The following is a 27,049-nucleotide window of genomic DNA, read 5'->3' as shown; positions in this document are numbered from 1 at the left end:
TCATTTACAAAAAGTCAATTCCAGATGGAGTAAGAACTTTTCTGTAAGAGTTTAAACGTTTTATTTATTTTTTTTAAGATTTTATTTATTTATTCATGAGAGACACAGAGAGAGAGAGGCAGGGACACAGGCAGAGGGAGAAGCAGGCTCCACGCAGGGAGCCTGACATGGGACTCAATCCCGGGTCTCCAGGATCACATTTTGGACTGAAGGTGGCACTAAACCGCTGAGCCACCCGGGCTGCCAAGTTTATGTCTTTTAAAAGACAACATATTAAGGGACGCCTGGGTGGCTCAGCGGTGGAGCATGTCTTTGGCTCAAGTCATGATCCCATGGTCCCGGGTTTGAGTCCCACATCGGGCTCCCTGAATGGAGCTGGCTTCTCCCTCTGCCTCTCTCTCTGTGTCTCTCATGAATAAATAAATAAAATCTTTTTCAAAAAATTATACATGGAGTTTTGTGTGTATGAAATTAAAGACTTTATTAACCTTGTAAAAATAAAAAATAAAAATAAAACAGACATACACCTTATATGTGAGTATTGGAGGGCATGAAAAAACCGTGAATAACCCATCAAAATACTATGAGTGAATGTCTCTGGATAGTGATTTTTTTATTTTTCATATAAAAGGCAAAAGTTTAAAACTTTTAAAAGATGACACATCAAAATTTATTTATGACCTTGAAATAGAGAAAGATTTACTAAGCAAGGAAACAAGAAGGACTAACAATGTAAGAAGTATGAGTTGTTTTCTTTATACTTTCTGGTATTCTCCAAATAATTCACAAGGGCCTAAGTGCTATATTAATTTACAATCATAACAGTTTTTAAAAGTATAAACATTGGGGATGTGGCTGAGTTAGCTGAGAAATCAAGCATCTGATCTTGATTTCTGCTTGGGTTATGATTTCAGGATCGCAGGATCAAGCCCTAAACTTCTCAGGGAATCTGCTTGGGATTCTCTCTCACCCTTTCTCTCTGTCCTTCCACCACTCCTAAAATAAATAAATAAAATTTTTGAACAGTATTGACATCAGCAGAATTTTTAGTACAAAGTGGCTTAATGTCTATCAAACTTTAAAAACTCATTTCAACTCTAATGTTCTATACCTTAGGCTGAGTGGTGAATACAAAAATGTTCGTTATATTATTCTTTACACCTTTCTGTATGTATGAAATGTTTCATAATAGTGTTTTTTGATTGCTATTGAAAAGTAAATATATGATTGTAGTTTTTTGTTTGAGGCAATTATTTTTAGTAGGAGGAGGAGGAGGACTACTGAAAGGGAGCAAAGTACTCCCTCTCTGAGTTTTGGCAAACACCAGGAATATGAATTTGCAGCTTTGGTCATGAGTAGCTATGCAGCCCTACTATTGTTTTTTTTTTCTAGAGAATTCTAAAATATGTGACTGGTGGCCTATTAAACTGCATCAAGGGATCTAAAAGCTATTTTTTTTCCTGGTTCCAATAAACCTCATTTCATTCTCTGCGTCCTAAGGTTTTATTTTTCCAAAATGATCCTTTACTCCGAACAGCTATGAAATTTCAGTTTATGAAATACATCAAAATCATTAAAACAATCTTTCTCAAAATCCTTCAAGTATTTACCCCCTAAAACTCTGGTATCTGCAGAGCGTTGCAAAAAAATGCAGCGTTTACATTAATATCAGAAACACTTCCAGCGAATTCCTAAGGAGGAGCAAGCCCTCCGAACTGATCATTCAAAGTAGCGTCTATAGATAAAGTAATACTGTCTCAATTTCAGGTTCAATAAAGCCAGGGACCCAGAAGGCTCCGCCCCCCACCCCCACCCCCACCCCCACCCCCGGACCTGGGGGACTGGTCATCAAGCCCTAAACTTCAGAAGTGAGAAGCAGATTAAAGACTGATACGCTTTGCTGATTTTATTTAGCCTTTCCCCCCTTTTATGAGACGAGTCCTAGAGCAAGGGATCCTGAGAACCTCAGAGCAGCAGGTGAGGCCCGACGTGCACCCGCAGCGCTCACCTTTGCTCCGCTTCTGCCTGCCCCGCGGGGAGAAACAACAACTCCCAAGAGGCCCTGCGGCCCTGGGCGGGGCCGTCCCCTCATTGGCTGCTCCGCAGCTCCCGGCAAGCGGCGATTGGCCAGGCCTGGGGAGGGGGCGGGACTAAGGCAGGGGCGGGAATTGGAGCGCGGACAGGACCACCGGCGCGGGCTGGCGGGGCAGGTGCAGACCCCGCTGCAGACCGAGACGAGCGTATGGCTCCGCAGTGCGTCTGCGTGCTGGCTCTGGCGGCTGTGCTGCTGCCAGGCGTCTCCACCATGTCCACAGGGAAGGGCCGGGAGCGGCACATCCCTTCTCAGTTCAACCAAGGCGAGCGCTTCGCCATGAAGGAAGCGCTGAAAGGTGAGCCGGGTCCCTTGGCCCAGCGATGCTCGGGTATAGGTCGGTCCCTCTGCCGCCCACTCCCACCGCAGAGGGTCCACTACGGGACCTGCGGCTGCACCGCACTCCCCAGCCCGAGCCCCAGCACCTCGCGCCCGGGCGTGGGGACGCCACTCTTGTCCCAGTGCTGGCTTCTGGGCCCTCCGGTGTTCCCTGCCTCGCCAGGATCCTGCCCGAGCTCCACCATCTCCCCGTTGCCTTGGCCTTCGCCAGCCCAACCCCGGCTTTGCAGTAGCTTTTTTTTTTTTTTTTTTATGATAGTCACACAGAGAGAAAGAGAGAGAGGCAGAGACACAGGCAGAGGGAGAAGCAGGCTCCATGCACCGAGAGCCCGATGTGGGATTCGATCCCGGGTCTCCAGGATCGCGCCCTGGGCCAAAGGCCCGCGCCAAACCACTGCGCCACCCAGGGATCCCTGCAGTAGCTTTTATTTGTACCCTTAACCGTCCAAAGTGTTGACTTCTGTTAAATCAACGCGATATCTTAAGCCTGAATTATCTTTTTTTTTTTTAATTTTATTTATTCATGAGAGACACACACACACAGAGAGGGGCAGAGACACAGGCAGAGGGAGAGGCAGAGGGAGAAGCAGGCTCCGTGGGATTCGATCCTGAGACTCCAGGATCACCCCTGGGCCCAAGGCGGCACCCAACCGCTAAGCCACCCAAGCTGCCCGAGACTAAATTATCTTAATCTTACCTACAGTGGAGGGAAATTGAAGCTTAGGTCAATTGAATGACCTTCCCTAGGGACCTCACAAGCAAGGAGTGAGCACTGGGTGATAACATCTATCACCTGTAGGATCCACCCAGCTCCAGGGAACTCCACCAGGAGATGCGTGAGATGTTCCAAATTTCCTCTTCTAATTAAAAGACATCTCTCCCCTAGACCTCAAACCAAGGTTAAAAACTCATTTGCCTTCTCAGTCTGCATTTTCCAGGAGAAAAGAGGAAAGGTTCTGTTGCGTACTAGGTCCTATGGGATAATGAGATCCTCCTCACCATTGGGCTTAGCTCCAGTCTTTTCCCCTTTCATTAAATAATGAATTAAAAGAAACTGCCTACATAAACATGTGCTGCCAGAGGCAGGGATCAAAAGCTAGCCCTCGTGATTGAATATAAATTGTGCATGTGCCTGAGGGATTGATTGGTCTGGAGGCAGAGCAGAGCTTTCCCAAAGCATAGAACAAATAGTGAGTTCTCTGAAAGCCAGTAGGCAGCTGCTCACCAGTGTCTTTTCACCCAGGAGAAAGCAAAAGCTTTCTTAATTAAAGAACCCAAAGTAGGGACCTTATAACCATATGGCTATATGGCCTATATATGCTGTACGGCCTATATATATACCTATATAGCCACATGCCTCCTGCTCCAACTGTGAGCAGGAGGCAAAACATTTGAGTTCAGATTTTGAGTTTGTCTCCTATAGATTCATCTTTCTGAACCTTGACTTCCCCATCTATGTGGTGGGCTGTGATGTAGGGTTGATCCTGAGCAAAACTGATTACAGAGCTAAGTTCGTCTTTCAGCAGCCCACCCTTGACAAATGCACTGCCTAGATGCATTTGTTCTTCCTAGTGTGTTTTGGAATATCTAATCAAACATTCTCATAATTTATTGCATTTCCTCTCCCATTGGTGTTTGCATTTAATAATGAATCTCTTTAAAGTGTAAAGCCAGGACTCCTGGGTGGCTCAGTGGTTGAGCATCTGCCTTTGGCTCAGGGCCTGGTCCCGGAGTCCCGGGATCGAGTCCCACATCGGGCTTCCTGTAGGGAGCCTGCTTCTCCCTCTACCTATGTCTCTGCCTCTTTCTCTCTCTGTGTCTCTAATGGAAAAAATAAATAAAATCTTTAAAAAAAAAAGTGTAAAGCCTTCATGGCTCAAAGGGATAAACCTAATAGCAATTCAGGAACTGAGGCATCTGGGTAAAGTGGAGAAGATTATTGAGGACTGAGGAGTTGGTTTGGGAACTCCTATATCCACCCCTTCCCAGGCATCATGTGCCCAAAAAGCTGGCATTGGCTGAGAAATCAGCGAGACTCTGGATGAGCCAGTCCATGAGGAATAAGCCTACTCTCTGCACATAAAGCCTCATTCATGTAGGGACCCAGAATGGTGGGCTCCTCTGGTTCATTGAAAGGATAATGGTTTCAGAGGCAGAATGAGGCTTAGAAACAATTTATAGCAGCTCCCCACTTAGGGTCAAAGTCCAAAATTTACTCCTGTCCACCTCCCCCCACCCACATCCATCTTGGACTTTAAGACCCATATTAGTCTAACCAAACCTGAAAGACCTGGGTTTATAGATCCCATTTCTGCTGCTTATTTCAGGACAGCCCTGAGCAGCTCCCCTCACCCCTCTAGGCTTGTTTTCCTCCCTTCAAATTAGAGAAAATAGCAGTGCCTACCTCCTAGGATTGTTCTGCCTCCCACAATAAGATCATGAACGCAAGAGAACTCTATGCACAGAGGGCTATGGTGAAACCAGTGGTTGTTATCAACTGTACTCTCCCATGGCTCTCTGTCTCTGACAGGTGCCATCCAGATTCCAACAGTGTCTTTCAGTCCTGACGACATTAACACTACAGCCCTGGCCGAGTTTGGAGAATTCATTCGTACAGGTCAGCCACAATCTGTGGAAAGGGGTGGGAGCACAGTTCTCTTACAAAGTGATAAAGAAGCTTCTTTTGTTACTGACCAGAGGACAGTAAAAATTTCTGTGGGCGTATTTTGAGTTTATACACAGTGGGGAGGAATACAAGCTCTCTAAGAGTCAGAATGGAGGCAGGGTAGAGACTATAGATTTATTTGGCCCTTGAAACACTAAGGCACACTGTTGGGTTGGAGTTTGAACTCTCCCGATCTTTGCCCTAAATATATAACAGTCAATAAATATATAATCAAAAGTTAGGACTAAGAAAGGAATTAAAAGGCACAGCATAAAGAATAGGGTCAGTGATATTCTAATAGCCATGTATAGGGACAGATGGTAGCTATACTTGTGGTGAACAGCATAGTAGATAAACCTGTCAAATCAGTAAGTTGTGTACCTAAAACTAAGGTAACATTGTGTGTCAACTATACTCAAATTAAAAAAGAAAAAAAAAAAAAAGATAGGACTAGGAATTCCTTCTTCCCGTGCAAGCTTCTGGAACTATACTCCATGCTCCTCCCACCCCTACCTCCATACACACACCTACACACCTATGTACACACTCCACCCATGCAGGCCCTTCCCCTGATTCTTTACAGGCCCGTTTCTGCGTTTCGAGGCAGTCAGCGACTTTGAGCTGTCATATCAGCTCCTCACCCCCATGTGAGTCCAAGAAGGGATGGGTCAAGAAGAAAAAGGAGACTTGCAACTCCCCACTCCCTGCATGGAAAGCTCCTGGAGAGTAGTGAGGCCCTCCTCCTAAATAAAAGAAAAAAACAGCCCCTCCAAAGTTATCTGGGGTTGGAGGAGCTGGCCTGGGCACATCAAGTGGCCCCCTCGCTAACACTGTCTGTAACCTGAGTAATTGACCCTGAGAGAATCCACACCCACACATGTAAGTGTGGCCTTGTGCTAGACAGAACAATCTTCCCTCTGTATGACACACACAGGAGTATTTTTTTAATCTCTCTCTCTCTCTCTCTTTGTAATATAAGGGTCATGTTTGGTTCCAAGTAATTTGGATATTGGGGACTAGTATATTTAAAATTTAACACACACTCGTCATCTGTATAGTCCTGCAGCAGATACTTGTGATGTGCATGTTACAGATCAGACCAAGCCAGATCTTGATCTATTAGCTGTTACCATGATGGAATCTTGATATGCACATTGTCACGTAGTAGTAGCACATTTAAATATGAGGAAGAGGAATTTTAGAGATTGTCCGTGCAAATCAGGAATCAGACTGGCTTTGTTCCAGAAGGCTTCCTATAGGACACTACACCTTTTTAAAAAGGGGTGGGGGGACAGGTGGACATTTTCTATCAAATCGTAAGAAAACCAAAGGAAATTGTTAAATCTGACTTTCTCTCTCCTCTTTCATCCCTTTGTCTCCAGTCTTTCCTACAATTTTCAAAACTAGGTTTATCCAACATGAAGTCATAGGAGAGTACAGCCACCTGTTCACTGTCCAAGGCTCGGACCCCAGCTTGCAGCCCTACATGCTGATGGCTCACAGTGATGTGGTGCCTGCCCCTGATGAAGGCTGGGAGGTGCCTCCGTTCTCTGGGTTGGAGCATGATGGCTTCATCCATGGCCGAGGCACACTGGACAACAAGAACTCTTTGATGGTGTGCAATGCCTTGTTTTCTCTGCTTTGGGGCACTAAGGATTCACCCAGGATGGGGATGTTCTGCTGACCCCTGGGAGGCGGGAGGTTATGGTAGAAAGAACCTTGGCTTCAGGAGATGTTCCAGCTATCACTTGGTTACTATCCTTTTCTGGGTCTCGATTTCTCAACTATGAAATAAGGACTAGAGTACGTGATATCCAGGGACCCTTTCAGCTCTGACACTGATACATTTATGCTTTTCTCCAGGTGGTAAAGGAGCTTATGCTTCCTCACATCCCATCCCCCAGGGGCCACTTGAATTTGTTCTCTTTAAAGAGAGCCTGATGCTAGCCCCACCAGCCCTGATGCAGGCAGCTGAATGTTACTGATGCCTTGATATTCCCTCTTCCCTTGTGCTTCTACCCCCAGGCAATTCTGCAGGCCCTGGAGCTCCTGCTGATCAGAAACTACATCCCCCGAAGATCTTTCTTTATTGCTCTGGGCCATGATGAGGAGGTACAACCTCTTCACCCCATAAACCATCTCTAAAACCCCTCTTTAGGGTGGGAGTGGAGGGGTGCAGTCTAGTCCAGTTTGCTCCCCAGCTGTAGGGCCTCCAGAATATGGTGTGGTGGTTTGCCAATTCCTATGGGTATCCACACGCCGGAACTATCTAAGGCCCTTGACCAAAATGCAGATTCCCAGACCCGGTGCCACAAATTTGAATTTGTTTTTAAAGGTTTTTTTATTTTTATTTTTTAGAGCAATTTTAGGTTCACAGTGAAACTGAGAAGGTAGAGAGACTTCCCTTATGCCCCTACCATACATGCACAGCCTCCCCATTGTCAGCATCCCCACCAGAGGGGTATTTGTTACAACTGAAGAACCTACATTGATACATCATAACTCCCCACAGCCCTAGTTTACATTAGGGCTTACTCTGGGCATCCATTCTGTGGACTTGGTCAATTGTATAGTGACATGGATCCACCATTATAGTTTCATAAAGAGGAGTTTCACTGCCCTAAACATCCTCTGTGCTCTGCCTATTCATCCCCCTCTCCCTTTCCCAATCCCTGGAAACCACGGATTTTTTTACTATGTCCCTAGTTTTGCCTTTTCCAGAAAGTCATCCAGTATATAGCCTTTTTCAGATTGACTTCTTTCATTTAGTGATAGGCATAGATCTGAATTTTTAACAAACTCTCTGGTATTATCTGAGGCAGCAGTGACACTCTGAGAAACATGGGTGTGATAGTAAGAGAACCAACAGGGAGCAAGGAATCAATGTTTTATTTCCAGTGATGTCACTTACTTTGACCCTGGGCCTGTCACTTCATCTGTGAAATGAGGGCAGTTTGGCCCTTCCAGCTGTGACTCTCCAGGGTTCTGTGAAGCAAGACTGTCTAGGCCCCTTCCTCTCCCTCCCTCACCCCGCAGGATGGAGACAGGGCAGGGAGATTCTGGAGCTCCTAGCTATGTTCAATGGGTCTCCATTAGCTATTAGAGGTCTGTCTGAGAAGGACAATGGCCATGGGTTCAATGTCTGCAGGTGTCAGGACAGAATGGGGCTCAGAAGATCTCAGCCCTGCTACAGGCAAGGGGTGTCAAGCTAGCCTTCATTGTGGACGAGGGTAACTTCATCTTGGATGGTTTCATTCCCTACCTCAAGAAGCCCTTTGCCATGTGAGTACAGTACCCTATCCCCCACCTTAGAAGGTGTTCTCACCACACTTCAGATGACCGCAGCCTGGCATCTGTAAGCCATACTGAGACAACTCTTTATTTTACTCCTCTGGCCCTGAACTCGGACCAGTTTTGGGCTCCCCCTTCCCTTTCTCTTCAAGTGTAGATTTTTTAAAGCATTATGAAGCCAAGCTGCTAGACCAGCAGACCACTGTGCAGGTGGGCTCATGGGCTCATGGGATAATTCAAGGTGGGAGGAAGTCAGGAGGACCCTCTCTGATCTCTGCTGCAGGATCGCAGTCTCAGAGAAGGGTGGGATTAACCTCAGGCTGCAAGTAAACATGACTCCAGGCCACTCCTCAGCTCCCCCCAAGGAGACAAGCATTGGCATCCTCGCAGCTGCTATCAGCCGGTAAGCAACATGGGCCCTGCTCCCTTGCCAGACTCGGGATGGAGGACCTGGCCCTTTCCCACTTTGGGTTTGAAGAGGCTAAGCTTCCTGCCCTGAAGCTGGGCTGAGAAACCACAATGGGGGCTGCAGGAAGGACAGAGCCACCAGTACCCAGGCAGGGGTCAGGGGTCAGAAAAGGATCTACCCATATTGTAAGCAAGAGCTGGCCCATAAAAGCTAGGTCAGGATGTAAGGGCTGCAGGCTGTGGGTGAGCACAGCAAGGTCTGTAACAGCAAAGCTTACCTCCAGCTGGGTTTTCTTAGCAAAGTGGGAAGAAGAACTATATTAATTCAGTTAAATATGGGTATTCTCTACCAATGTTTAAGGCTTTGTGCCCAGTGATGGGCATATAGCAGTAGAAAGAAACAGACAGCCCCTTTCCTCAAGGAACTCACAGTTACAGCAGAGACTGATAATTCTGCTACAGTGTGGTAGGTGACAAGGAGTGGTGCCAACTTGGCCTTGGTAGATAGGGACAGCATCTAGAAGTAATCCTGCTTGTGTTTTGAGATCTCCAAACAGGTGGATCGGTGGTAATAGAAGGTAAATGGCAGACCTCCTGGCCAGACCTGCTGAAAAACCCTGTCTCCCTTCTTCTTCCCTTCAGATTGCTGATCTTTAACTGGGGTTGGGGAAAGTCCTGAGAATTCCCTTTCTCTTCCAGCCTGGAGCAGACACCACTGCCGAACATGTTTGGAAGTGGGCCATTGAAAACGACATTGCAGGAACTGGCAAATGAGGTAGGGAAAGGAGCCTCACTACCCCTGGTCAGCTGTGGAAGAGAAAGAAAGAAGGGCAGAAAAGTAGTTTCCAGAACAGAAGAAGAGCCCACTGCTGACCCGTGCTATGCACATGCTCACCTATTTTCAGCTAGAGGCTGAGCCGAGACATAGGATCTGACTTCTTCCCGGGGGTGTTGGTGCTTCTCTGAGACCCTAAGACCTGACACATCCAGGCACCCTTCGGGAGCCGGTTCTCAATCATCCTTGAGGCTGCCACTGAGGGCCCTCGAGGCAGATCTAAAGCAGGGAAAGACTTGAGCCTCAGGTACAGTGACCCTGTTATGCTGACCCCTCAGAAATCCTGATGACCTGGTTTCTTGCTTTTCAGTTCCCTTTTCCTGCCAATATTGTCTTGAGAAACCTATGGCTGTTTGGGCCCCTTGTAAGCAGGTAAAGTTTTATCTTTCCTTCTCTCTCATCCTCCAAACCAAACCTACTCAGTCCCCTCTCCCTGGCTTAGCTAATCATCCCTTAGCCACCAAATGCTACATCTAATCCATATATAGGATGTCCCTCCTAGTCTTAAAGGTCTTCAAGATTCAGGAAAGTGGGTGATCTTCCAACCCATTCTTTCTCCACATTGGAAAGTTGTTCCTAATGTCTGACCTTAGTCTTTTGGCTTTAGGTTAATGGAGAGGAATTACATAACCAATGCACTGGTCAGGACCACGATGGCACTCACCATGTTCAATGCAGGAGTCAAGGTAACATCTCCTAGATCATCCCCTACACCTTTCCCTCCCTACACCCGCCCCTCCATCCTTTGGCTTTATTTCCTGGCCCCTTCTTCCTTCTCTGATTATAGTTTGAATAATAGGAAGGCCCAGGGCTGAACTGTACAGTGCTATCAGGTGGGTAATCCTCAAGAGCAAGTGTACCAACCGAGGTCTACAAACCCTCTGAAATTGCTGGCCAGATTTTGTACATGTGCCTTTTAGGGAGTGTCCATGGCCCCTCTCAGCTGCCTTGTGTCTGTACTCCTTAAAAAAAAACCATTAAAGAAAATTATACTAGTATGAAGGGGAGTTATTTGGAAGTTAATTTTTGTGAACTATACTCATTCAACTTGTTACATATTTACCTAGCATTTTGGTCATGTAGCCTAAGGTTCTAACTTTCCTACCTATCAAGGATCTTTTGATTACTCTTTATCACACTTTGGAAGATTTATTCATCTAACAAATTTAATGACTGATTAATGTATTTTCCCTTCATGCTCCCCTGAGTCAAAAGAGAGAAACTCACTCACAATTTATAAAATCTACATATACAACATCTAAAGGCAGATATTAGTCATTTCCCAAAACACACTAAATACTGGGTAGTCTTAACAAACATGAAGTTCACTCGTAGAAATAAATTTTGAGTGAATTATTACTTTGATAGATTTTTCTTTTCCAAGAACTACTTTTTGGCAAATTGGTCTACTTCCAGTTGGATTGGCCACTAAGGGGCATCTCTGTTTAAAGGAACAAACCACAGCCACAGCCACACTGGTTAGCTTGGGCCTATGACTTTCTGAAATCTTGAGAGAAGTGAGACTGTTCCCAATGACTACCAGCACTACTTTAAGGAATGCCACCTTTACCTAGCATACAGGATGGCCTTGTGGAGGTCTGGTCATCTGGAGCCCAGGTTGAGTACAATGAATGGCACCTCAATTCCTGCCATTACTTAACTGGACAGAGTGTCAGCCAGACCTGAGCTGTCTTCACCAGCTGTCTAGAGTGTTCACTGAAATAATAATAATACTGTGTCCTTGCATGTGAATGTCATTTTATCTGTCCATAAAATTTTTATCTGTCCATTGTCACATTTGTTATTCCATTTGATCCTGTTCACAGCCCTCCTGGTACCATCATCCCCATTGCCAGTCGGGAAACAGAGACACAAACAGGTCATAATTATTCAAAATCACACGGCTAATTTGTAATAGCCCAGCTCTCCTGCTCCTGGTCTAGTGCTTTTTTGCACCAAACCAGTTCAAAGAAAGATTCAGAGTTGGAGTCCGTTCTATTATGGCCTCTGAGGAAAAAAATCCACTCAGAGTCTAATTCTCTTCTCTGATTAGTCTTGGGTTCTTCCTGATCAAGCAGAGAACAGAATCAAATTTTGCAATTAGAAGTGGGAAATCACTATCATCATCCCCTTCGGGGTTCAAACACACCGTGACGGGGGCCTGCAGAGGCTCTGGGTGCCCTGGCCTGAGTAAGCAGTAAAGTGCAAGAGGCATATCCAGGGCACACAGTGCCAGTGGTGCTGCATGGGGCCAGAAGAGAGAGGTCTGTGTGGTCTTGGAGAAAACAGTCTTGCTCTGAGAAGTTCTCAGTGAAACCTACCGGGACCAAGAAGCATGGAGATCTGGCCTAATGCACAGACACACCTCTAGTTCTGAACATAACCACTTGTCAAGGGCCCAGAGGAGACAAGGGCCAACTAAAAATGAAGCCCTGGACCTTTCAATCAAATTGGCTTCCTCTTTCTCTACTGGTGGTAGTTGGCCTTTGGGGGGGCGGGGCGGGGGCAGAGGTTGGAGCTTCTGTGGCTCAGGCCAGGGTTTGTGATTCTCTCTCCAGATGAATGTCATCCCCCCGATGGCCCAGGCCATAATCAACCTCCGGATTCACCCTGCACAGACAGTCCAAGAGGTAGGTGACATCTGTTCCCAACCAGTGGTTTGGTATCAGGGATGTGTGTGATCCCCAGGATCTGGGTATAGCTGCATTCCCAGGGCTGGCCAACCACCATTTTTCAACCAACATTGGTTGGTTTATTCAATAACATTTGTTCAACCTTCTTCAGAGGCTTCCAGGAATCTGGCTAGGATAGGAGATCTCTGGTTTGGGGGAACTTGGAGTCTGACAAATGATAACAATAGTAGCAGACATGTCCCACAGGCTTGCTTGGTGTGTGGCACTGTTCTAAGATATATGCATGCTCATTTAAAGCCCACAACCATCCTATTATCATCCTTATTTAACAGGGAAACTGAGGCACAGATCAAAAAAGCAGGTAAGTGACATGCCCAAGATTACGCATGTAACAGTCTAGATCCAGAACCACCACACCAGACCACAATCAAATTGATTAGGGATGAACAAATTGCTAAAGGACCAGTGCAGAGAAAGGGACTGTCACTACCTCTGAGGGTCAAGAAAATCTTTTCTGACCACTAGAAATCTAAGCGGGGATGTAAAGGACAGATAGGACTTTGCTAGAAGCCAGGTATTCAGAGTCAGGCTAAGGTCAAATCAGGCTAAATAAAGAGGACGACAGACCAGGCAGATATGGCAATGGTGAAAATGGAGTAGTAGCGTGGGGTTCAGAGCCTTGTGAACCATGCTGAGGAGTTTGGGCTCTAATCTGTGGACAGAGGGAACTTCAAACGGGGCCATGATGTCCTTAGATGTGTTCTTAGGGAGATGGTGCTGATGGCAATGCAGAGGAAATGCCAGAGTAGGAAGAGACGGTTGTGAAACTGTTAGAGCTTCTCAGGCAGTGGACTGAGTGGTGGTGATGGGGTGAGGAAAGGCACCTGCCACGGTGGGAGACTTGGGTTCAGCAGAATGTAATGTGTCATGGGTAAGGGGAGAGAGAAAGGCAGGATGACTCCAAGGTTTTTAACCTGGGTAGTTGGCCAGGTGCTGATGCCTTTAGCCAAGATGGAGCATTCAGAAAGTAGAGCAAGTTCAGAGAAATATAATGGTTTAGGAGTTTGAGAAGCTTATAAATTATAAATAGGCAATTATAAATACATCAGGTCTGGAGAGAGAATGAACTAGAGATACAGGCTGGGGTGTTAACATAAATGAAACCTCTAGAGTCAATAAAATCCCACAGGAAGAATGTGTAAAATTAGAAAGAAAGAGGATCGAGGACAGAGCCTGGCAGTGGCCTGCTACAAACATCAATTTAAAAATGATTAAAATCAGTGCGTAATTGCAAACTGTGATGAGTGCTATGACAAAGAGGGACCAGGTTCTAGTGGAGAATGTAAGGGGGAACCAGACCTCGGATAGGGTCAGATAAGGCTTCCCCGGGGAAGTGACACGTGAGCTGAAAGGTACAGGATTGAGCAGACACGGTGCAGAATGTTTGGCATCTGCAGGAAAGGCTAGCTTACTTAAACAGCAGGTTGAGCTAAATAGGAGTTCAGGAGACAAATGTAATCCTTCAAAAAAATGATCTCAAGAGGCAACCCAACAACTATCGAATGACTAATAACATTCCAGAATTAAGCAGGGTTAAGGGCAGGTGGTATTCCCTGAGTCTCTGATGCAGATCCTCGAGGGTCAGCCACACTTAGACTTCTGTGGTCTTTTCTCCCTAAATTCTTCCCCCTGGAGGGTTTTGTTTGTTCTCACATAGGGTGGGAGGCACACCCCTCACTGCAGGGGGGCCGGCGGGGGATGGATTGATGGCCTGCCCAGCATCACCCAGCATTCTGGGGAAGCTGGGACCGGTGTGAGCCCTGGGCTCCACTGCTTTTCATCGAGTGCCAACCTTTGTCCTCTCCCTAGAGGATCATGGGGCCAGGAAATCACTGAATTCCCCCCATTGAACTTCTTTCTACCAGTTTTTTTCCAGCCTCATTCCAACTCCATGCCCTTTCCAAGGGCTGTTTTCCACCAGCTGGGGCTTTCATCTCCCCAGCTTCTGGCACTCTTCCCTCCTGTCTATTCCCCACCAGAGTGGCCTTCCTTCCCAGTCTATCTCATGAAATCCCTGAAAGCCCCGGGCCCATCCTGCCCACCTGTCCAGCATCCAAAAGCATGCAGCATCCTTTGGTTCTGATCCCTCCCTTGCCTCGTGCCCAGTTCCATCATCAAGTTCCATGGGCTGGAACTGCTGGGCTGGATCCTGTGGGAGCATGAACAGTTCCCAGAACTGTCTTCCTCCAACTCTAAGTGGTCTCTCCCATGTTGTGGGTGTAGAGAGGTCTCCATCACCTATGTGTGAGCAACAGTCTTCAGAAATGTCATAGACTACCCTGTAGAAGGTTCGTCCTGAATGGGCCTCAAGGAGTAAAAATCAGGCCACTAGAAGATGTTTCAGGAAGCCCCCACTAGAAGGAGAGTTGGGGAATATGGCACCTTGGATGGTCATGAGCTTCTCAGAGGGTGGATGACGTCCACCTCTCTATAGAGTATTGTACCAAAGATTCCTTCCTTTCTTCATTCATTGCTTCACCAAGTGTTTACTGAGTGGCTGCTATGGGCTAGGCATTCTTCTAAGTGCTTGGGAAAATGGTGAACAAGACAGACAAGATTCCTATCCTGATGGCACTTATGTTCTAATGGGTAAGGGACAGCAATAAGCAAGTGATCAAATACAGGAACAAGTTGATTTTTTCAAGAGGTAAGTACCATAAAGAAAATCATAGGATGGGGATCCCTGGGTGGCGCAGCGGTTTGGCGCCTGCCTTTGGCCCAGGGCGCGATCCTGGAGACCCGGGATCGAATCCCACGTCGGGCTCCCGGTGCATGGAGCCTGCTTCTCCCTCTGCCTATGTCTCTGCCTCTCTCTCTCTCTCTCTGTGACTATCATAAATAAATAAGAATTAAAAAATAAAATCTTTAAAAAAAAAAAAAAAAAAGAAAATCATAGGATGATGTGTCACAAAGTGATTGTGGGGTAGGCATGGAACAGCGAGTCAGTCCTCTGAGGCGACATTTACCCTGCAACCCGACATAGAACAAAGATCTGGGAATGGCAGTAAGGGCACTGGCCTCTAGTCTCAACAGAGGTGAAATGGTATGTCTCATATATACCATAGCCTGTGGAGGATATAAAAATATATCAAATTAAAAGGGGAGGGGGAGATGCCTGGGTGGCTCAGCGGTTGAGTATCTGCCTTTGGCTCAAGGTGTGATCCCGGAGTCCCAGGATCGAGTACCACATCAGGCTTCCTGCATGGAGCCTGCTTCTCTCTCTCTGCTTGTGTCTCTGCCTCTCTCTGTATCTTTCATGAATAAATAAATAAAATCTTTTTTTAAAAAAAAGGAAGGGGGAGAGGGGTGAGATACTACAGGAAGCCATACATCAGGTCATTATAGACATTCATAGCCAAGTTGCTCAAAAGCAGAATGGATTGTAACTTAGCATGGTGGTGAGCCTTCTGCCATGGAAGTATTCAAGCCCAGGCTGGATGACAGTCTGTCCTGGGCATTAGTGAGAGGCCTTGCCTTACCACAGGATGGAGGCTGGACTTGCTAACTCTAACTCTAAAGACCTTGCCAATTTTTTTGGTATCCCTTGTCCTGGCCTTCAACACATTTATCATTCACTTGAGGGAAAAACATATTTACACATAAAACAGAGGAAAAATCGTAACATTATGGTAATGTGCTGTAAGGGCTGTAGAAGCTCAGAGTGATGAGACTGATGTGCTCTAAAGTAACCTTTGAGGTCCCTCTTACCATTCATGAATCCCATCCTTGTGCCCCTGATTATTGCCCAGGGTGGCTCCTCTATTCTAAGCAAATAACTAGCATATGTTGAGTGTTTACTATGTGCCAGGAACCAGCCTAAGTACGTGACATATGCTAATTCCAGTAGTGGTCACAACCACCTTCCCAAGCAGGTGCTACTGTTATCCTTATGTTAACATATGAGCATGCTGAGACACAGAGGTTAAGGAGCCTGCTCAAGGTCACACAACTATAAGTGGCTGTCCACGGCACGAAGTGTGCTGTCACTCCTCGATTCTTGTGCCTGCCCGCCCCCCTGATCAGATCTTGCCTCTTCTCCATCTGTTTCATGTCCTTCCTTTGAATTTCTGCTCAAAGTCCACCACCACCAAGGTGATGAAAGGAATCCAAGGAGTCCATCTTAATGAACACCATCCTCTTTCAGGCCCTACTCCACCCCACCTCAACCTGCATGTGCTTTGGTGGTAGTGAAGCATCATCCTTGTGAGAAACCAGGTTCAGGTACTCAGCCCAGCGACATTAACTGTACAATCCTATTATACAGTTACTTCATGAGATAACTCCCACTGTTTTTATTAGTTCATATCTTTTAAATTTCTTGCATCCAACATTCATTGCATGCCTTTTATGTTCCTGGGGCGGAAAACACAGAAGTGAGGTAGCCCTCCTCTTGCATCAGAACCTGGCCTGTGAGTTAGCAGGAAACCTGAGCTCTTGTGGCTTCCAACTGAGGGGGGATCCTATCTGTGTGCCCTCTTCAGTTTCTGGGGGCAGGAGTATTCAAGTAATTTGGGATAACAAAAAAAAAAAAAAAAATTGGGATAGCAGGCCCAGTCCCAACCCCCACCTTCTATGGTGATGACTAGGAATCTGCCAGTTGGTTGAAGATATAGCAAGACTATGTACTAATTCTTGAATTAGAGGGTTTAGGGCAAACATGCTGGAATGAAAATAAGCTCCGATAAGTGAGTTATGCACCACCACCACCACCCCCAACTAATCCAACAGCAAGGAATTTGGTTTGGCTCAATGGTGGTTTTTAAGCCAGAAATAGGCCTCGTTTCCTTTCCAGTCTCCACTCCTAGCATGTTTCTAGGTGACACTGCCATAAAAAGAGGTACTCTTGAGTTAATGCCCCCCATAGGAGTGGTCCTCAGCTATGGGACACCCCCCTTTCTAAGGCAGAGGCAGTTCTAAAGCACCTGCTGATCAGATGGGTTGAGACCAGTGCTGGGGCTTTCCCTGGGTGGCAGGGTAGGCTTGGGGGCCACTCTAAGCCAGCCTCCCAGTCCATTTCCACATGTCTCCATGGGACCTGATCCTCAGGGTCTGGTCTACGTCCTGCCTGGGACCAGGACTTGTGCTGGATCCAGCTCTAGTGGTTTCCGACTGAATTTTCTAGGAGCTTCCTCAGGTTCCTTCCTGAGGAAAAGAGGCAAAGAGAAAACTTGAACACCAGTCCCCCCAACTCCTGACTTTTTGCCTGTGTTGAGCTCATCTTCCTGGCTCCAGGGCAGTTGGTTACAAACAGGAAGCAGGGATGCCCAGAGAGGAGAAAGAGGAGTGCGTGACCCTTTCCTCAACTGTCTGAAACTCCCAGGTTGATGTGAGGTCATCACATCGATCAGCCTGCCTCAAGATGTCTGTGTTCCCCGCTTCCTGTGGTGTCTTCTGCATTCCACCTAGCCCATGACTCAGCCCAAGAGGAAGGACACACAATTTCCTGATTTCTCCAATTCCCCACCTGCCTCAAGGCCATAAGGCAAGCCTCCTGAATGTTTAACCTAAACCTACTATGCTGTAGATCCCTTGCCAGAAAGACCCACCTCTTCTCTCTACTACAGCCAGTCAACTGAAGTTGAGGTCCCAGGGCAAAAATGAGCTCCCCTGTAAACCCCCAAGGCTCTGCCTTCCTGGAGAGAAATCAGGACTGTTTCAATTCATATAGTACTTGGACAGCAGATAGTTAAGAACTCAAACTCTCTTTGTTTGCTCCCTCAAGGTCCTAGAACTCAGTTAAGAACATTGTGGCTGACGACCGGGTCCAGTTCCACGTGTTGACTGCCTTTGACCCCCTGCCTGTCAGCCCCTCTGATCATCAGGCCTTGGGCTACCAGCTGCTCCGCCAGACCATACAGTCCATCTTCCCGGAAGTCAACACTATTGCCCCAGGTAATGACTTCATCAGCTGTGGCTGGAGGGAGGTGGGGGCTGGAACTGTTTCCTATCTAATGTCTACTGCCCCACCTCCACCCCAGCTGTTCAGCCTGGAAACATCTGGCTGCTTCCCCTCGTGATGAAACTGGAACTGTATTTTCCCCTTGGAGTGGAAGTCAGAAAGCAAACAGGAAAAGAGCAGAAACAATAAATTAGGTCAGTCATGCCTGGGTCCTAGCTTAACCTAGACCAGCCTTTCTGGCATGGAGGACAGGGTCAGCCCAGACCCCCACCCCCAGCTCCTCTGGAGGAGCCACAGAAGGGGCCAAGTTTCTCCTAGGCTGGTTCTGATCCTTCCTGGGACAACAGCTCAGCAACAGAGCTCAGAAATGCCTCCCCCCCTGTACCATTTGCATGAACCCCCTTCGTCTCTCCCAGCCCAAACCAGTTCCAGCAGCAGTGCCTCTGTGCCCCTTCCTTAATCTTCCAGCATGCCTTCCAAACCTATGTTGGGTAGACAGTGATTCTCCAACTTGAAAGTGGAAGAGGATTACCTAAGGAATTCACTAAAGTGCAGATTATCTGAACCTACTCCTAAAGATTCAAGCTAACCAGATCTGGAGAGCACCCTGGAATCTGCCTCTTTAACAAATTCCCCCAGAGGATTCTGAGACTAGTTGATGGCTAACTGCAGTTTGAGGATCTCTGGTCCATGATGTAAGGAGAAAATGCTCTAATGCTAAGCCTTGTGTCCAGGTTTTTTTAAATCTAGATTTAATCATGGATTCCTTCATTTAAGATTTTATTTATGTATTTGAGAGAGTGAGAGCAATAGCAAGTGTGGGGAGGGAGAGGGAGAAGCAGACTCTGCACTGAGCATAGAGCCCGATGTGGGACAATCCCAGGACCCTGAGATCATGACCTGAGCAGAAATCCAGAGTTGAGCATCAGAAACTTAACTGGCTGAGCCAGCCAGGTGCCCTGGATTCCCTCATGTTCTAGGTGCATACTTCAGCCCTGCCTCTGTGCTGGGCATGGGCCCGTAGGAGCGCATACAGTGAAGCTCTGCATCCATAAACTCAGATGTGAAAATGGCAGCCTTGGTTTTTAATCAACTTAAATCTGGCTTTAAGCCCCACTCCTCAGGAAACTCAACCTCCGGAGCTATTGAGGCCTCCAAGCACCACCCCATCACCCTCCTTCTGTATCGGGCCCTCGAGATCTTAGGTGGCAGCATAGCACGGGAGCCCCTCGGCCAGTGGTCATCGGTCCTTGCAGTTACCTCAGACATCCATTGCCTAGCTAGAAGGTCACTTCAAGTTGGAGATTTCCTCTGATTCCCTGGCCTGTTTGAAGAGTGGGATCTTTAACTCTAGACCTAAGACCCACCTCCCTGAACATACCAGGCAGCCATCCCCTCTGAGGCCTGCCACCTCTTCAGACTCCTGCCACAGAGCAGGGCCTGGGTCTCCACCATCCAGGGACCCTGGCCCTCTAGGTCCCTGATTCTTCTTTCTTGGCCCTCAAAAGCTTTCTGCACTACTCTCTCCCTTCTGGGGCACCCACCATAATCTCATTAACAGAGTTAGATCTTTACAGAAAAAAGATAGGCAGATATCAACTAGTAGAAACCCCCAAAGCAAGGGCATAGTTACCCATTGGAAACCAGGAGTGGAAAATGGAACAAAACACAAATTAACATCTCAGATCATCCCACCATTCTTTAATTGGTGCTTGAGGGGGTCTTATCTCAGAGAACACTCCCAGTGGGGACAAGTCCTAGCCCTAGCTGGTGAGTGGGGTGAGTGGCTACTACCTTCAAGAGAGCATGATACTGGAGAATATCCTGGGACTTCCTTAACCTGAAGCTTGATTTTTAGAAGACAAAGTCAGCCTTCAGAGGATGAAAATAATAGGAAATTGTGTTCTGCTTTAAGAGGACTGCATTTTATAGCAGTAAAGCTCCCTGGAAGGTGTTTATTTCTGATCTAGGGTGATATAAAGAGAACCAAGGCAATAAAAAACTGATATCTAGATTTCTGGAGAGCTAGATTTCTGAAATAGCCCAGCTAAGGGTATAAAATGAAGGTATTGGCCTCCCTGGTCATCATGGAGAGAGGACACTTCAGTCTGGATCATTCAAGGGATAACTCACTAATACACTTGGGAGGAGGTTTCATGCTTCTGGCTGAAATGGTGTTTTATTAAGGTTTTGAGAATGGGTAGCCTGAAGGACAAAAATTCATAGCTGCAGGCTCCCAGGAGGGGCCAGGTGACGTTCTTATGATTTTCCAGTCAACCCACCTCCAATCACTACCTTGGCTTGATGGCTCACATAAAGCCCCATTCCTCTTGATTTTCCCTGTGTAGGTATTTGTATTGGCAACACAGACAGCAGACACTATACGAACCTCACCACTAGCATCTACCGGTTCAACCCCGTCTACCTGCATCCTCAGGACTTCCGTAGGTGAGTGGAACAAGTTTGAACAGGAAGGGTGAAGGAGGAGATACATCTGACCTATCCCCACCCCATTCTCCTACCAGTCCACAGAATGGGGGGAAGCCAGGGTTTGCACAAACAAAAATGAAGACATTATTGAACCCACTGGCCAACTTTCATCATTGCCAGAGTCTTGCCACTCCAGAATGTATGGGAATTGGCCACTGTTTCTCTGGGATGTAAATAATCAGATGATTGGAAAGAACCTGATGCAAGTAGGACCTTTGGGTATGATCCCTCCCTTTGGAAGAATACTTACCCTCTGGACTTCATTTTCTCCCCTAAAAAAGGAGACTCCAGATTTCTCAATTACCACTCAGTGAAATGCAGACCCATATAGGTCAAAGGTGGACACATGCTTTGAATTCTCAGAAAAAAATATACTATAGGAATCTAAGACATGATCACCAATTTTAACTGCTATGTGTGAATTACTACTTTGTGGGTTCTTCAGCATATTTGATAGATCTTAATAACAGCTTTTACGGATTTTGCTTGTTTTTTTTTAACTGAGGTAGCAGGTTGCTACTCTTCATTTCTTTTATCTTTGAGGTTACTTACATGTGTGGTGTGTGGAGGCACATTGTGAGCACAAGATCTGATGGGAAGTTTCTAGATGAAGTAGAGGCCCCACAGGGACCCTGAGCAGTCACCTCCCTTTCTTTTTATGTCCCTAGTAATGTAGGGGCCAGGGACTCTGGCCTAAGAGAAATAGAATTAAAAAGATAATTTCCCCTCTGAGGGGAAAGTATCACATAGATTTCAGAGCAGGAAACAAATGTGAACTCCCCAGGATTTTATTATTATATTCCTGCACTTTTTCTTTGCCATGGGCCGGGACCCTGGAGAAATGACCTACATGTCATCTTCTTACAAAAGGCCTCCCCCACTTGCCCACTTCTTACCCCCTAGAGACTCAAAGGCCAGTGGCTTCAGGGGATGTGAGGTAGGGGGTACTCAGTAGTAGCACTTGTTCTACAGCAATTGGCTCTCTCCTCTCTTTCCCAAAATCTCTCACTCAGCATCCATGGAATCAATGAGAAAATCTCAGTCCAAGCCTATGAGACCCAGGTGAAATTCATCTTTGAGTTTATCCAGAATGCTGACACATACCAGGAGCCAATTCCTCACCTGCACGAACTATGAGGTCGAGGAGCCAGCTGGACTAACCGTGCCTACCCGGGGCAAAGCTAATGTCGATGAAACTTTGGGTCAAAACCACATTGTGATCCATCACCCACTTGCCTTACTCACTCCTGAAATCACCAAAGAACAAGGCCAAGGGTAGAGAAGGGCTGGCAGGAACCTCTTTTCTTCCTTCCTCCAAACATCTGCATCCCTTGGCTGACCAACATTTACTGCCTTGTCAGTATCCTAGAAGTTACTGGGCTTGTTTGTCTTATACGGGTTATTTAACTGCTCCTTGTTAAGGCCTGACTTGACAAACAAAGAATTAGAAAATCTCAACTGTTTTTACCTTCTAGAAGTGTTTAATTTAGAGCATGCTTGCCAGGCTGCCCTCTCCATCACTTACAAATTTCTTTTTGCTGTAACTTCCTTTCTCTTCCTCCCCCTTCCCTTGGATTATTTAGCTGGCCCTTCATCTCTCCTCTCCTGCCCCTGCATCCCTCGCCCTGCCCTCCCGTTTATTCTAATCTAGAGCAGAACTTAGTTATATTGTGATACTACTGTAATTACCACAACACCTGGCCAAATAAAGCGGGCTATGTGGCATCAAGTGGTCACTGAGAAGTGAAACTGAGGCAGGGGGCTTTTCACTGAGAAGTGAAACTGAGGCAGCCTCCTGGTTCTGGAGGCTGGAGCCTAGAGAAGAAAACTATCCTTGGGCTTCTCCCAAGGACTCCCTGGTCTTTGCTCCCTCCCCTGTCCTGTTCCTGCCACCTGCTGCTGCTGACCCACCCCTGGAGGCACTAATCTGTGGAAACATTTCCCTGGCATATCCTATGGGCTGAGCTCCCAAGAGAAGGGCACTCATGATCCTGGCTTTCAGTGAAGCCCAGGACCAGCGGGGTTCTGGCCTTCGCCTCAGGTCCTGGTTCTGACCTATCAAAGGGAAGTGGCAGGTATGGTATGGGGGAGCAAGGAGGAGCCTGACTTGAGGGGCTGTGTCCCAGGTGGTGAGCAGAGGAGGGGCAAGCTTTGCCTCCTTAGAGGACAGCAGAGCTCCTGTTCTTTTCCTCTGGAATCCAACCCTGAGCATATTCAAGTCTGCTTAGTAGCTGCCAGGTAGGGGGCATTGGAAGGCAGCCTTTCTTGGCTCAAGGCTGGGAGCTGCGAGCTTTGTGGGTCACAAGGGAGTTGGAGTCAGAGAGGGAGACACAGAGGGCGCTGGGACTTGAGAGACTCCCTCTTTTTTGCCTCATCAAAGACTTTTCATGCCTTCCTTGGGATATGTCAGCAATAGGCTCCTTTTCGCACCCCACAACCCCCATGCCCCCAATTCCTTACCTCCCTCCCATGCCCAGGCCCGTGGCTGTGAGCTATTCCTTGGAGCTTATGCTTAATGGAAAGTGGTAGAAACACAGTGTGGGGATTATTTGAGCCTTTTTGCTACTCCCCCTAAGATTCACATTCCTTCCCTCACCCTCCCTTTTTTGGCCAACTCAGAACTTATTCAGCCTTTGTTAGAGAGTGAGCTGAAGAACAAAAATAATCCTTCACATTCATGCAGAGCTGGACAAAGTGCTTTCCTACACCTTATTTCATAAAAGCCCCATGAAGAAAGTACTATTACCCCTTCTTACAGGGGAGAAATTGGTTCTCAGAGAGGTTATACACCTAGCTGGGAGCAGATTCAAACCATGTCACCTGGCCCCAAATGCACCATCATTCCATGGTCCTAAATTAATAATGGAATCTACTTCCCATCCATTATCTTACTTAATCCTCACAATAGCTCCAAGGGGTTATTGCTCCTGTTTTATAGATTAGGCAACTAAAATTCAGAAATTAAGTAATTTGCCCAAGGTCATGCAGGTGTTGGGAGCAAAGTCTCCCTGAGTTCAAAGCCTGTGCTAACAGTACTGAAGAGGAAGGAAACAGACTCAGAGAAGTCATTGGCCCAAGATCACAAAGCTCTCAAGGGGCAGCCCCAAAATGTAAATGTCAGTCAAAAATCCCCAAGTCCAGTGCTTTTTCAGTTGTACCACACTGCCCACCCCAAGAACCTGTGCTGTGTAGCTTATTCATTCCGATCCAAGGAGATCCCAAGGACAAAGGCTGTTGTACCGTTGGCTTTGGTTCTTAGCTCAAGCTCTCTCTGTTCCCCTGGCTGACCTCTCTCTAGTCACACCTCTTCCTCTGTCTGCCAGCATTCCTTATCACACCAACCCCAGCTTCTGGGTTCAGAGTTTGGGGACAGCTGGGTCTCTAATAAACCATGGGATAACTTGGGGAAGAATGAGCAGGGGACCTTGTCCCTATTGGGTCTCACCACTCTCTTGTACTGGCAGACAAGATAGTCTTTCCAGCCTCTGGAGTGGGAAGGAAGGCCCTTGAGAGGGAACTGCTCCAAATCTCAGTTCCAAGAACACAGACCTTTCAATCCTGTGGCCCCTAAATGCTTCTGGAAAGAATGGTCAAAAGTGCTGACCAGACCAGGACAACATGAGCCCTGGGACTCTGGGCAGAAAGGGGCAATAAATCTGGAACTTCCCTCCACCCCCACCTACATCAATCTACCACTCCCCAAATCTACCTTGAAAGAGCTCTGGCAATAATCACAAGTATGCCCTATATCCCCATTGAGGACTTCGCTCAAGCTTCTTACTCACACCTTGCTCCCTGAAGACAAAGTAGTCATAAGCAAAGAGGCTGGGAAAGGAGTAAAGTCTAGCTGGAGTCCCTTGATGCTGAACCCAGGTTGCTAAAAACTTGGCCATTTTAGGTCCAATATCCTTCTCCCCGAGAGGAGATAACATAGAGACCCAAAGGTCCTACTGAAGAGCTGGACTCTTCATTTTTTTTTCTTTGAATATTGAAATCTAAATAATTCTATAAAAATGAAACTATTTGCAGTTTTACTGTTCAGCGTCCATGTAGCTTGTCAATAAAAAGGTATCACACTTCATGTATATTACATTTAGACCTACAAATATAAAAATGTAATATAAAGTGTTTAATACCAAAAAATATCCCTCAGCCACCATGTGCAATGTTGTAAATACTACACTAGCTCATGATTACCTCCAGAACCAGAAATTGGAACTCAAAGAGGAGCGAGAAAATGGACACTCAGCACTACTGAGAAATAACATTTCATGCAGGAATCTATTGCAGTCATGGTATCTGAGAGGAAAGGTTTGACAATTTTCTTTTCTCTTAGCTAAGCACTTTGACAGCTCAGTTCCTCCTTGTACTCCAAAGCCATGTGTGTCTCCAAAGTTTACAGTGACAAAACCTACAAATCTTCAGAGCATCACATTTAATTTTTTTTTTCTTAAGACATAGGATGAGCTATGTAGAGAAGGATTTATCTGCAGCCTGAACTGTGTTAGTCTCAGGAATATGTGTGTAGGGTGACAGATTGCTCTGTGCCAACACTGAATCCTAAATGACAGAAACATCCTTATTGTTATTTTTTTTTAATGTATGTATTTGAGAGAGAGCACGAGTGGGATGGGGTAGACAGAGAGGGAGATAGAATCTCAAGCAGACTCCATGCAGAGCATGGAGCCCAAAGCAGGGCTCCATCTCACCACCTGAGATCACCACCTGAGCCAAAACTAAGAGTCTCATTCAACCAACTATGCCACCCAGGCACCCCAGGTTGTTTTTTTGTTTTGTTTTGTTTAACTTTATTTTTGAGTAATCTCTACACCCAACATGGGGCTTAAACTCAAAACGCCAAGATCAAGAGTAGCATGCTCTGTCAGCTGAGCCAGTCAGGAGCCCCCGACCCCTAGGTTTTTAATAGATTTCATTATTTTGTTGTTTCCTCAAAAAGTGAAATGTAGAGTCACCATATGACCCAGAAATTCCACTCTTACATACCCAAAAGAACTGAAAAGGAGTACTCAAATAAAAGTTTGTACAAAATAGGTTATAGCATCACTGTTCATAATACTCAAAAGGTAGGAACAACCCAGATGTCCATTAACAAATGAATGGATCGACAAAATATGTTATATCCATACTATGAACTATTTTTCAGCAATAAAAAGGAATAAAATACTGACACATGCTATGACATGGATGAACCTTGTAAACATTATGCTAAATGAAAGGAGCCAGACACAAAAGGTCACCTATGGCGTGGTGAAATGTATTTTATATGAAATGTCCACATATAAATATATAAAATATGAAATATATATATAAAATAAATATATAAATATATATATTTATATATATTTTATATAAATATATATATATTTCATATATAAAAATATATGAAATGTCCACAATAGAGAAATCCATAGAGACAGCAGACTAGTAGAGCTGGGAGAGGGAAGTAAATACTTAATGAGTAAAAGGTTTCCTTTTAGGGTGCTGAAAATGTCTTGGAGCTAAAGAAAGCTGATGGTTGCACAGCACTGTGAGTGTACTAAATAAATGCCAATGGATTGTATGGTTTAAAATGGTTCATTTTTGGGATCCCTGGGTGGCTCAGTGGTTTAGCACCTGCCTTTGGCCCAGGGAGTGATCCTGGAGACCCGGGATCGAGTCTCGCCTTGGGCTCCCTGCATGGAGCCTGCTTCTTCCTTTGCCTATGTCTCTGCCTCTCTCTCTGTCTCTCATGAATAAATAAATAAAAACTTTTTTAAAAATTAAAAAAATAAAAATAAAATGGTTCATTTTTTTAATGTGGATTTTACCTCAATAAAAAAAATTTTTTTGAAGTATTTAAGAGGTGGAGTCAACGGATGGCACTTGGTGATTGGTGGATACTGGGGAGGTAGGGTACAGGAAAGCATCAAGAATGACTTCCAGGTGGCTGACATGAGCAAATGGGAGGTGACTTCATTTACTGAGACAGGGGAAACTGAAGAAGGAGCAGATCTCTAGGAGATGACAAGCTCCATTTTGGATATGAGGAGCTGGAAGTGCTGAGACATCCAAGCCTGGAGCTCAGAAGAAAAGTCTAAGACCAGGATATTTAGGATTCATCAACCTGTCACTATAAATTGACACTACGAGAGTGGATGAGATTCACTATCTGAGGGTCTGATTGAGGAAGGAGAACTCAATTTGTAAGTTTAAATTAAAACGTCAAAAGACGGGGTAGCCCTGGTGGCTCAGCGGGTTTAGCGCCACCTTCAGCCCAGGGCCTGATCCTGGAGTCCTGGGACTGAGTCCCAAATCGGGCTCCCACAATCCAGGATCC

At 46.2% G+C, this 27,049-nt stretch overlaps 1 protein-coding gene across 1 annotated transcript; it reads left to right on the top strand.

The window, feature by feature from the left end:
- Positions 1–2,154: 2,154 nt before the first annotated feature.
- PM20D1 (peptidase M20 domain containing 1) lies at positions 2,155–22,189 on the top strand. The gene is made up of 13 exons (XM_049106872.1): positions 2,155–2,390; positions 4,962–5,048; positions 6,479–6,711; positions 7,122–7,208; positions 8,245–8,378; positions 8,671–8,790; positions 9,495–9,570; positions 9,941–10,002; positions 10,238–10,316; positions 12,189–12,273; positions 18,060–18,215; positions 20,571–20,670; positions 21,726–22,189. Exons 1-13 carry the CDS (start codon positions 2,243–2,245, stop codon positions 21,847–21,849), a joined length of 1,491 nt encoding a protein of 496 aa, XP_048962829.1. The 5' UTR covers positions 2,155–2,242; the 3' UTR covers positions 21,850–22,189.
- The last annotated feature ends 4,860 nt before the right edge of the window (positions 22,190–27,049 follow it).

This window comes from Canis lupus, chromosome 38 (assembly GCF_003254725.2).
Source record: "Canis lupus dingo isolate Sandy chromosome 38, ASM325472v2, whole genome shotgun sequence".
Lineage (NCBI taxonomy): Eukaryota > Metazoa > Chordata > Mammalia > Carnivora > Canidae > Canis > Canis lupus.
The sequence above is the reverse complement of the archived record's forward strand: the minus strand, read 5'-3'. Positions and strand labels throughout refer to the sequence as shown.